Here is an 11497-nt window from a genome sequence, read left to right on the forward strand (position 1 = left end):
CTATAAGTTTACCACAGTCTTTTCTGGGCTCAAGCCCAGGGCGCTAGCCCTCCTGCAATCCGTACCTCAGGTACCGAGCAGCCACAGAACAGGCACGGGCACTTATTCCTTCCGGAACTACAAACCCCGAAAGGCTTAGCGGCAACATGCCACTGTCTACCACCAAAGAGAAGAGGGTTTCCTGCGCGGGCTTAGCCGCTGCATGTTGTTTTGGGAATTGTAGTTCATGCCCAGAAAAATCTCAGAGGCGACGGAAGAGTACAAACCACGTTTCCCAGAAGTCATAGCGGTCGGTCCCACCAATCGGAGACGCAGATCTTGGAGGGAGGGCGGGGAAAGAAAGAAGCTGCCTGGCGCACGCGCAGCAGACACGACTGGGAAAAATTCATGTGGAGGTCAGAGTGGAAGCAGGTGAGACGTGCTCGGGGAGCGGGGCGCCGCGTTCCCGCGTTTTTCCCCTTCACACGCTCTTTAGGCGAGTGGGGTTCATGCGTGGGTCGGCTTTATGAGGGACGGGAAAGGGGCTGATGAGAGAACGAGGCAGGAGTTGCGAAAGGGTTGGAGAGGTGCGCTTGGGGGCAGGGTGAGGAAAAATCCAGAAGCCATTGAAATGGAAAGGGCCAGGCAGGAAGGTGAATCAGCCGGGAGGAACCTGGATCTGGAAGGGTTTTTGGGGGGTGTCGGGGCAGAGTACGAGGGCGCGGGGCGGGGCATTGCAAGCTTCAGGCTGGAGTGGTTTAACACCTGCCTCCCTCCGCACCCGAGGTCGCTGGGTCTTCTTACGCGGGCCTGGTGAACTCAGAACCTCCTAGAGTTAAACCTTGCGTATCCTCATCACCACTTGCCACTTTAGAGTTGCATGCCTCTGTGACCCTCCGCGTTTCTGTTTGTGGTCATCTTCGGAGAGCAGTTGTGATGATTAAATGAACCTTCGTTAGAACGCTGCCTGGTTAGCAATGTTTGTTACTGACTTTTTTTTTTTGTCATCGTCATCACCATTTTTCCAGCCCCCAAAATGCACACGAAACAGGAGAGGTTTCAGGTGGTACTCAGTTCTCTATGGGTATGAAAGCCAGGCCTCCTTACCCTTATTGAGCCAAGTATCTCATGCTCCTTTCTTCAAGATTGGAAAGATTGAAAAGAAAGAAAAAAAATAGCCCAGGCAGGAAAGCCCATGAGACTTTTAACTCCACTTAACCACCAAAAAGCTGGAAGTGAAAGTGTGGCTCAAATGATGGAGTGCCAGCCTTGAGCAAAAAAAAACTAAGGGACAGTGACTAGACCCTGAGTTCAAGCCCCAATATTTGCATACACACAAAGCAATTGCACAAGCAAAAAGTGGAGGGAAAATAATATTACTGTTTGCAGATGATGCAGATTTGTGAGTTGTCCCTCCATGGACTATTTAAAGCTCTAGAGAGTAAAGAATAAGCTTGAGGGCCGGGAATTTGGCCTAGTGGTTAAAGTGCTTGCCTAGCATGCACGAAGACCCGGGTTCGATTCCTTGGTACCACATATATAGAAAAAGCCGGAAGTGGTGCTGAGGCTCAAGTGGTAGAGTTCTAGCCTTGAGAAAGTCCAAGGACAGTGCTCAGGCCCTGAGCTCAAGCCCAGGACTGGCAAAAAAAAAAAAAATAATAAGCTTGAGGGCCTGGAGTTTGGCCTAGTGGTAGAGTGCTTGCCTAGCATGCAAGAAGATCCAGGTTCAAATCCTCAGTACCACATACATAGAAAAAGCCACAAGGGGTGCTGTGTCTCAACTGGTGCAGCTCTAGCCTTGGGAAAGCCCAAGGACAGTGCTTAGGCCCTGAGTTCCAGCCCCAGGACTGGCAAGAATAAATAAGTTTGAGAAGTGATGTTGGGGCTCAGAGCTGGCTGATTTGGGATCAAGTTGTTTTGTGTTGCTTTATTTTTACCCCCTTAGGTGTGAGTGGGTCCAACAGAAGGAAACATGGCTGCCAAAATATTTGAGTCCATTGGCAAGTTTGGCCTGGCCCTAGCTGTCGCAGGAGGCGTGGTGAACTCTGCCTTATATAACGGTGAGGCATTGGGAATGTAGAGTAATGTCATTTGAGACTTCTCGTGGTAGCTGTTGTTCACGAGTGTGTTTTAGCCAAGAGGACTGACTTGATGCCATCCCACACAATATAGTTGTATTGCTGTATCAGAGGCCCTACCTTACAAATTGTTGATTTTCATAGAGCCATTGTTCAACATGGCCTCCCTACCCAGTTACTGGCTGGATAATCCCAGCTGCTTTTGTCAGCTTGAGATGCATTGCTTAGCTTTGAAAGGTGTGGCAGTAATTTAAGTTGGCTTTTCTTCCCTTTACTATGTGGCTTTGGGTTAAGTTGCTTCTACCTCTTTAGGCTTCATCTCCTACAACAATGGAGTCGGACTAGTTTATCATTAAGATACCAACTCTGACATTCTGTAACTTACCATTGACCTAATGTGTAGCTTTGGGACAAGAGGATTATTTTTCAGAAGGAAAGTGTTTAGATCAAGTCCACAGTCCAGAAAGGAAAAGACAGAAAGTATGTGATTAGAAAGGCTTGCTTGGCTTATGGCTTTTTGTTTTTTGGATGGGGAGGTGGGGGTGGTACTGGAGTTTCAACTCAGAACCTAGAACTTACTCTGTTGGTACTCTACCACTTGAGCCATACTTCTAGCCCTGCTTTTGCTGGTTATTTTGGAAACAGAATCTAATAAACTTCTGCCTAAGCTGGGCTTGAGCTGCAGTCCTACAGATCTCCACCCCTTGAATAGCTAGAGTCATGGGACCAGGTTTTGCAGCACATGTTGATACTATGATCCTTTTGATGAGATCTGTACAGCTAGACAGTCATCACCATCTGAATTTTTCTCTCAACCAATAAAACAGCTAAGTATACTCTAAAACTTTAGAGAAACTGGACTATTAGAAAAAGATACCAATGTGATGATACCAGTTTATGATCCTAGTACTGTTTCTGTAGGTACAAGCAGAAGGGCAGCAATTTGAGGCCAATCTGGCCTCATAGCAAGAGAGACAAGGAAGAGCCTTTTACATTTCAGACTTCCTATAGTGACTCTGGGAGTATTGGTTTAAATTGGAGCTACATTAGACATGTAGTAACAATGAAGAGCTTTGTGTCACTTGGAATTGTGTTAGTAGGAGTTTGGGGATTAATTAGAAAATCAACAAGAGCTGGAAATGTAATGTAGCTGGTAGAATTCTCGCCTAGCATGCGTAAGTCCCTGAGTTCAGTCTTACCATCACACAGAAAAAAGAAGGAAGATAAAAAGGGAAATAGGAAGATGAGAAAATGAATGGGTCAGGCAGGCAGCGGTCTCATACCTGTAAATTCCAACTACTTAGAAGGCGGAGATTGGGAGTATCATGGTTAGAGGCCAGTCCAGACCAAAAAGAAAAAAAGACCCCAATCTATAAAGGCTGGGCAAGGTAGCACATAGCTGCCATTCTCGCTTCTTGAGGAAAAGAGGATCCTGTCCAGGCCAGCTTGAGCATCAGTGAGAGACCTTATCTGAAAACTAACTAGGCCAGGCTCAGTGGCTTATGCCTGTAATCCTAGCCATTCAGGAGGCTGAGATCTGAGAATCACGGTTCAAAGCCAGCTCCTGCATTAAAGATGATGAGACTATATCTCCATTTAACCACTAGAAATCCAGAAGTATAGCTGTGGCTCAAGGAGTAGGGCAGTAGCCTTGAGCTGAAGTACTCAGGGACAGTTCTAGGCCCAGAGTCCAGGCCCCACAACCGACAAAAAAAAAAGAAAGAAACTAAACCTTGGGGTATGCCTAAAGTGATAGAGTGCTGTAAACCCTAAGTTCAACCCACCAGAACCACTGAGAGAAAACAGAGAAAGCATGTTAAGGAACATATTCCCCTACCAACATCCTTGGGGAATCGTGGGGCAGGAAGTCATTATGTAGTTTTGTGGATTTTTAGAAGCTTCTAGAGCCCTGGAGTTTGGTCATCCAGAGAAAGAGAGTGGCAACTTCATAAACAAATAAAAAACAGCAGAGATCTTTGAAAGGCAGATCCTTTTGGCTAAATAGTAAAGGAGTTTTTCTGACCTGTCATTGTTCTTCCTCCCTAGTGGATGCTGGGCACAGAGCTGTCATCTTTGACCGATTCCGAGGTGTTCAGGACATTGTGGTAGGGGAAGGGACTCACTTTCTGATCCCTTGGGTACAGAAACCAATTATCTTTGATTGCCGCTCCCGGCCACGTAATGTGCCTGTCATCACTGGTAGCAAAGGTGAGTGTTGCTGTGTGAAGGAAGTGGGGAGGGGAGCTGGGCTAGAAGCATCTGTGGAACACCAAGGTCCAAAGGAGATTGAACTGCAGTCATACAAATTTCTAGTGTGTTTTCCCTAGAGAGTTTTATATGGGTTTATAGGCAGAAGTATATCGTTAAGGTGTACACACACAGCAGAACTAATTTAGAGATGCATACAAAGATGTGAGGATTACATGGTGGTGTGATTTTAAAGAAATCTTAAATATACCTTTTGTTCCTTCAGTTGCCCCTTTCCCATCAGCTCTTGTTCCCCAGAGTGACTGTCTAAACCATAGTCTGTGGCCCTTGTAGCTGAATTGCCCTTTGCCTTGCTTTCCACGGCCTCTGCTCTGGGAGTGCAGACCTCAGATCGCCGTCCCACAGCCTGGCGTCTGACATGTCCCACTGGGTTTCCAGTCAGCCTGGAATGAGTGATCATCACTGTTCTCCACAGTCACTCATAGAAATGGGCAGGCAGCAAATGGCATTTGCAGGTGTGGTTCTGGGGGGTGGGTCATGTGTACATAGGAGAGAGGGTCACATGGACATCGGTGTATTGTCTCCATTGCTAACACTCCATGCCCTCCCTGCCATTTCTCAGCGGATGTTCCCCTCGTCTGATTGTCCTAGGGTTGGTACTGGTGTGTAGGGTGGAGATGACAAATAAGCACCTTTTTCTTGCCAGTCCTGGGCTTGAAATCAGGACCTGGATGTGGTCCCTGAGCCTCCTTATGCTCAGGGCTCATGCTCTTACCACTTAAGCCACAGCACCACTTCTAGCTCTTTCTGGATAGTTTATTGGAGATAAAGAATCTCACTGACTTTTTCTGCCCTGACTGGCTTCAAAACTCGACCCTCAAATCTCAGCCTCCTGAGTAGCTAGGATTACAGGTGTGAGCCGCCAGCACCCAGCCAAATGAGCACCTTTGAGGAGCTCAAGTCTATGAAGGAAGAAAGACATGTGAAGAGACATGAGTGTTGAAGGGCCAGAGCCAAGCAGGGGAGTGCAGAGGAGTACCACCAACTCCCTGCGAAGGCACCCATGAGGATTTAAGTTTAAGTAGGATCCTGACATAGTATGGGATGAGGGGGAGGCAGAGAAGAGCTTATAGGGAAATGGAAAATCTGCCTAACTGTCCTGCCATGAAATTGTAGCAGGCTTCTTTAAAGAGTAAGGTGGGTATCATGAAATAAGCAACTTTAAAAGCCTGCTTCTACACTTGCCACCTCTTAGGGGTTTTTTTTGGGGGGGGGGTTGTCTGATACTGGGACTCAAACTCAGTGACACTTGCTTTCGCTCATTGGCTGAATTACCAGGTGACCCACAACTCCTGCCTGTGGGATTTCTTTTTGTACCGCTTTGTAAGTGTTCCAAGGCTGTCTTACATCCCTGTTTCTAAAACGTTGAATGACTTTCCAGTGATTGGGGCTTTAGCTTTGTGCCAGCTGAAAGTGAAAGCTGTCCCTTCCCTGCATCCTGTAGGAAGGTCTGGATAATCTGACTGCTCAACCCGCACCTCTGCCCAGGGCATGCCTTTCTTTAAATCCTTTGCCAAAGCCCTTCACGCCCTGGGAGCACCAGGCTCTACTTTCCCCCTTCTCTCAGACCAAGAAATGATGTGAGAATGAATGTGTGGTAACTATATGTCCATTACACATACCACAGGGTGTGCTTCCCCACCAGCCCTGCATCATCCCCAGTCTCAAAGCAAAGGAAAAGTTCAGGTTGGTTACAGTTCCATCCGCCTGGCAGGGTGAGATAGGCCAGGGCCCAGCTCTGAGGACAGCTGGCTACTGAGTGATATTTCCACATAACCTACTAAAACAGGACTCCGACTTGGACATTTTCACCAGGCCTCGAAAAGGCCTTAGACTGGAGTACTAGACACTGGCTTGTCCTTTTAAAATGTCCAGTGTTCCAAACATGGCATGACTGGCAAAGTATTGCCTGAATTGCTCCTGTCAGAGAGTGTTCATGATGTCCCAAGACGCTGGTGCCATCACCATGAAGCAGTAACTGGTGTCTGTCTTCTGCCCTAAGATTTGCAGAACGTCAATATCACGCTGCGCATCCTCTTCCGGCCCGTTGCAAGCCAGCTTCCTCGTATCTACACTAGCATCGGAGAAGACTACGATGAACGTGTGCTGCCGTCCATCACCACAGAGATCCTCAAGTCTGTGGTGGTGAGTGGGTGGAACCCTCGGCCTCCTGCCCAGAGCACAGCCCCGAGATGGCTGGGTGGCCACAAGAGCTCGGGGATTGGGGTGGGGTTGGGGAGGTAGACAAGATGGCTAGGATTTAGCTTTTGGTTTCCTGGTACTTTTCTACTCCTTTACTAGCCTAATGGGCTTTCCCTCCATCCCTTGGAAACCAGGCTCGCTTTGATGCGGGAGAACTGATCACTCAGAGAGAGCTGGTCTCTAGGCAGGTGAGCGATGACCTCACAGAGCGAGCAGCAACCTTTGGGCTCATCTTGGATGACGTGTCCCTGGTAAGTTCTATGGTAGGCCAAAGGGAAGGGGCTGCATTTGGTGCTTAGCTGCCTGACTTATTTCTGGGCATATATGGTTAGATCCTGCCTCCCATTTTCCTAGGTGTGAAATGGAAATTTCTGGATGATATTAGGTAGTCTCCTTGGGTCTGTTTTTTGCCATCTGGCATACACAATTTTATTTCCCCTGAATGGTCTAAAACCATACTGGATATTCCCCAGAACTCCCCAGAAAGCAATATCTTATTAACCATGTTTGGCACCGAAGGAAACTGCCTGGTGGAGACCAAAGAGCAGCTTGGTAGCCTTTCTCTCTAAGCACAGATCTCCCTTCCTGACCTCTGGGATTTTTCCCAGCACAGAGTCTGAGGTAAAGTGAGTTCTGGGAGCTCCCAGTGAAAGGTGCAGATGAGTGGTTCTGTTCCCTAAGGCCTGGCATGGGGGGCTGGGGACATCACTGAGGTGTAAGCTAGCCTCTTGAGACATTATAGTCTATGTATTTATGTGACATTGAATGTCAGGAAGTAATACAGGCAGGATAACATTTCAGGTTGAGGAGGTGATGGGAACCGGGTCGTGTTTCTAGATGCTCTGGGAAAAATCACTTGGAGTGATTTGTTCGGGTGGTGAGGTAGTGTATTTCCTGTTCAGTTCTCCTGTGCATTGCTAAGAAAAGGTGGGTTTCCCTCCAGCATCTGTGCAGCTGTTTAAACAGTGACTCTGAATGCAGCCTGTTCACCCTGAGGGCTCTGTTCCACCTTGCTTCCCTTGGTCTAAGGAGAAGGACGGGGAGCTCCCTCTGCTGGCAGCATGTCAAGCTGCAGCTTTTTGCTACTCTGAAGAACCCTGCCTGAGGCTCTCCGCACTTACTATTAACCCAAGCACCTTGGCTGTGAGAACACACGAAGTAAAAACCTGAGGGAAAAAACTTGGCATTTCTACTAGACTCTGACCACACACTCCATTCTGGGGAACTTTGGACTGACCGCAAGAAACCTTATCTAAGAGGCGTGAGGAGAAAATTAGATTTCCTGGGGAATTTGCTGCCCTCAGCTGGCCCTTTTAGAAAGGAATTTTATTCCTCAATTAAATAGTTCATTTTTCATTTTTCAAGATCATGTTTTCTTATCCAAACTTGGAGTAAGAGTCCAGAAATAAATCAGGCAGACTAGAACAGCTGCAGTTTAAGAGTTGGGAGGGTAATGTTAAAAGCTCTGGAAGATCATGGGGCTAGGATTTACTTCTCAGAAGGTTGAACTCTGCTTATATTTTTTTTAAAGCAGAGATTGGGAGAGTAGAGGAGGAAATGAAACAAATGCCATTTGATAGCAAAACCAGTGGTCTTCCCTTTGTTTCCTTCTCGGTTGAAAATTGAATGAGGAAGTAAACTGCTCTAGGCTAGGCAGTTAGGAATCTGAAGTCTGTTCCCATGTTTCTATCTTTAGAGACAGCCACTTTAGCCAGGTCTCTTGTTATTTATGTGATTAGGGAAGGTCTAGGGATAAGCAGTCTTAAACCCTCTCCCTGATGGATGGCTTTACCTGCCTCCTCTTTTAAACCCTTTACCAGAACCACTCACATGTTGAGAAGACTAGGATTTGCACTCCACTTTCTCTCGCTTGCTTCCTGTTTCGTGGTGGCGGTGCTATGAGAGGGAAGGCCTGGTTAATCCATAAGCAGAGAACATCAGGCCCTTGGATCCCTGGGAACTGGCGGCATCCTCTTCTCTCAGGGGCTCAGCTTTCCATCCGGCCTCCCTTGGGTCTTTGAGGAGGGCATCAAAGAACTTGTAAAGACATTAGCCTAGTCAGTGGTAGGGGTCCTAGAGCCCAGGTCTTCTCTAGAGGAGTGGTTGGTAGAGTAGGACCTTCTGGTACCCACAGGCCTGTCAAAAGTCTGGAGGTGGGGTAGTGTTGTGTGATGTGGCCATACTGACAGAATGGTATATAAGTGCAATGCAGACATGCAAGGATCCCAAGGTATACACTTTGTGTGGACTAGGGAATGGGGGTGGGAGGGTGTCTCACCATGCCTCCAGCTGCTAGAGCCATTCCTGGTCTCTTCCAGAGGCCAGGGAGGCCTCTCAGTGATGCTGTCTAAGCAATTACACTGCCTCAGCTTGTGCTCATTCACTCTCCCTAGACACATCTGACCTTCGGGAAGGAGTTCACAGAAGCAGTGGAAGCCAAACAGGTGGCTCAGCAGGAAGCAGAGAGGGCCAGATTTGTGGTAGAAAAGGTGAGCGCTCAACCAGATGGCAGAAGTTCTTTCTTTTTCTCCTGTGCGGGGCTTCCCCATCTGCTGGGTGGCCTGAAAATTCATCATCTGTCATCTCTTCTTCCGGGATAATAGGAAAGGGTTGAAGGAACCTTAATCCTGCAATTGGTTCCAGAGTCTTTGGGGGCCAGGGATTTGTGAACTTATGTTCCTAAATCGCCGAAGGGCCATTTTTTTTCCCCACTTGGCCAAGATCAAACACTCTGTCTTACAAGTAAAAATGTTCCTCCTAAAGTATTTTCAACTTTGCTGAGAAGTCATTTTTAACCATGATTATATAGTGAAAGGTGACAGTAGAAAAGATCAAATGTTGTACCAGATGAGCTATCGACACTGGGTTGTTTTTTTCTCTTTTTTTTTCTATTGTTAAATCCATCCAGATGTGTCAGTGATAGAACACAATGTATTTGCATTGCAGCACAGCCTTCCTAATGTTGGTAAAGGTTATTTATTTGCTGTCCCTTTGTTCCCATCGTGCGTGCATGCTTGCACATCATTCCTGAGGCTTGAGCTTGGGAACTGTGCGTTGTCCCTGAGTTTTTTGCCACAGATACATTTTTAGCTTTTTGACAATTAATTGTGGGTAAGAGTCATGACTTTCCTGGTCAGAATGGCGTTGAACTACAATCCTCTATCTCAGCCTTCTGATTAGCTAGGATTATAGGCTGAGCCACTGGTGCCCAGCCACAAATCTTTTTTATTTATTTATTTTTTAATTAATTAATTTTTATTTAGTTTTTTTGCCAGTCCTGGAGCTTGACCTCTAGGCCTGGGCACTACCCTGAGCTTCTTTTGTTCTAGGTTAGTGCTCTACTGCTTGAGCTATAACACCATGTCCAGCTTTTTCTGAGTAGTTTTTAGAGATAGAGTCTCAAGGACTTTCTGGCTGGACTGGCTTTGAACCACAGTCCTCAGATCTCAGCCTCCTGAGTAGCTAGAATAACACGCTTGGCATTGGCCTCCAGCTACCACAAATATTCTTTTTTTTTTTTTTTTTTTTTTTTTGCATTTTTTTATTGTAATTAGTAAAAGGGTTACATGATATTTGCCAGATAGAGGGTGCATTAATTCCCATACATTGTACCACAAATATTCTTAATTCAAGATTTTTTAATCCTTAGAATCGGGGAGAAAGGGGGAGAGATTTGATTTTGGAAAATGTGAATTCAACATGGACAGGGACTTGTTTTGATCTGTGCCTACCATGTCTCTAAAGCCTGTACCACTGCCTGGTGGTACTAGATACACAGCCCACACCTTAACAGTTAACCACCAAAAAACCAGAAGTGGTGCTGTGGCTCAAGGAGTAGGGCAATATAGCCTTGAGCTGACGAGCTCTGGGACAGCAACCAGGCCTAGAGTCCAAGCCCCACAAACGACAAAAATAAATAACAGAGGGTTTTGTTTTGTGTGTGTGTGTGTGTGTGTGTGTACGTGTGTACGTGTACGTATGCACACGCACACACGTGCACCTGCATGTGCATACACAACCCTGCTCATTTTGATGGAAGTTATCTTGATTTGGAACTGTGGGAAAGATGAGCTATCTTTCCTTCAGTTCCTTGGATTCTCCTGGCTCAGTATTGCTGACTGGATCAAATTGCCGTTGGTTTTGAGGACTTTGAAATAAGGCAGATATGTAGCCAACAGAGATGTGTCCCAGCCGTGTTGAAAAAAAGGGGACGAGGAGGCAGTGTGCTAGTTGACCTGATCACAGGGGAGGAAGTTCCAAGGGTGTCTTCAGGATCCAGCAAATGTACCTGTCCTGCTCCTGTAGGCCCATAACCTTGCATCTATTGCCCTGAGGTATGTTCTTGCTCTCTTCCCACCTCCACTTTTTTAGGCTGAGCAGCAGAAAAAGGCAGCCATCATCTCTGCCGAGGGCGACTCCAAAGCAGCTGAGCTGATTGCCAACTCGCTGGCCACGGCAGGCGATGGCCTGATTGAGCTGCGCAAACTGGAAGCTGCAGAGGACATTGCATACCAGCTCTCGCGCTCACGGAATATCACCTACCTGCCTTCGGGGCAGTCTGTGCTTCTCCAGCTGCCCCAGTGAGGTGTGCCCCGCCTGTACTTCCTCGGGGCAGCTGGGCCCCAGCCCTTAGGATTCTGAGCAGCACCCCAGAAATCACTGTGAAATTTCATGATTGGCTTAAAATGAAGGAAATAAAAGTAAATCACTTCCGATCTTTAATTATCAACTGAAACTCTTTTCATTCTCCTGTTCATCTACCCTTTTTAAATCCATCTCTACCAAAAATTGCCAAGTGCCTATGCAGACTGGCTTTCGGGCCTGCTGGTGCTAGCAGTTGGCAGAAGGCAGGGCAGTGTGTGTGTGATGGCCTGGGAGCCCAGCTGGCAGCCAAAGTAGACTTGTAGCTTTCATCCCGTCACGTGTTGAAGATTTGAGGACCATGGCACGTGCAGCGGAACCAAGAAGGC

At 47.1% G+C, this 11497-nt stretch overlaps 1 protein-coding gene across 1 annotated transcript; it reads left to right on the top strand.

The window, feature by feature from the left end:
• The first annotated feature begins 330 nt into the window (after nt 1-330).
• On the top strand, nt 331-11249 carry Phb1 (prohibitin 1). The gene is made up of 7 exons (XM_090350650.1): nt 331-411; nt 1925-2039; nt 4104-4265; nt 6328-6470; nt 6662-6778; nt 8921-9016; nt 10899-11249. The coding sequence occupies exons 2-7, from the start codon at nt 1952-1954 to the stop codon at nt 11109-11111; spliced, it is 819 nt and encodes a 272-aa protein (XP_090206776.1). The 5' UTR covers nt 331-411; nt 1925-1951; the 3' UTR covers nt 11112-11249.
• The last annotated feature ends 248 nt before the right edge of the window (nt 11250-11497 follow it).

Source organism: Megascapheus bottae, chromosome 17, assembly GCF_031878675.1.
Source record: "Megascapheus bottae isolate mThoBot1 chromosome 17, mThoBot2.hap1, whole genome shotgun sequence".
NCBI lineage: Eukaryota > Metazoa > Chordata > Mammalia > Rodentia > Geomyidae > Megascapheus > Megascapheus bottae.

Coding starts and splice junctions, on each gene's coding strand:
- Phb1 (XM_090350650.1), top strand. CDS start 1,952: ATGGCTGCCAAAATATTTGAGTCCATTGGCAAGTTTGGCCTGGCCCTA. Junction 2,040..4,103: donor GAACTCTGCCTTATATAACG/GTGAGGCATTGG, acceptor CTTCCTCCCTAG/TGGATGCTGGGCACAGAGCT. Junction 9,017..10,898: donor CCAGATTTGTGGTAGAAAAG/GTGAGCGCTCAA, acceptor CCACTTTTTTAG/GCTGAGCAGCAGAAAAAGGC.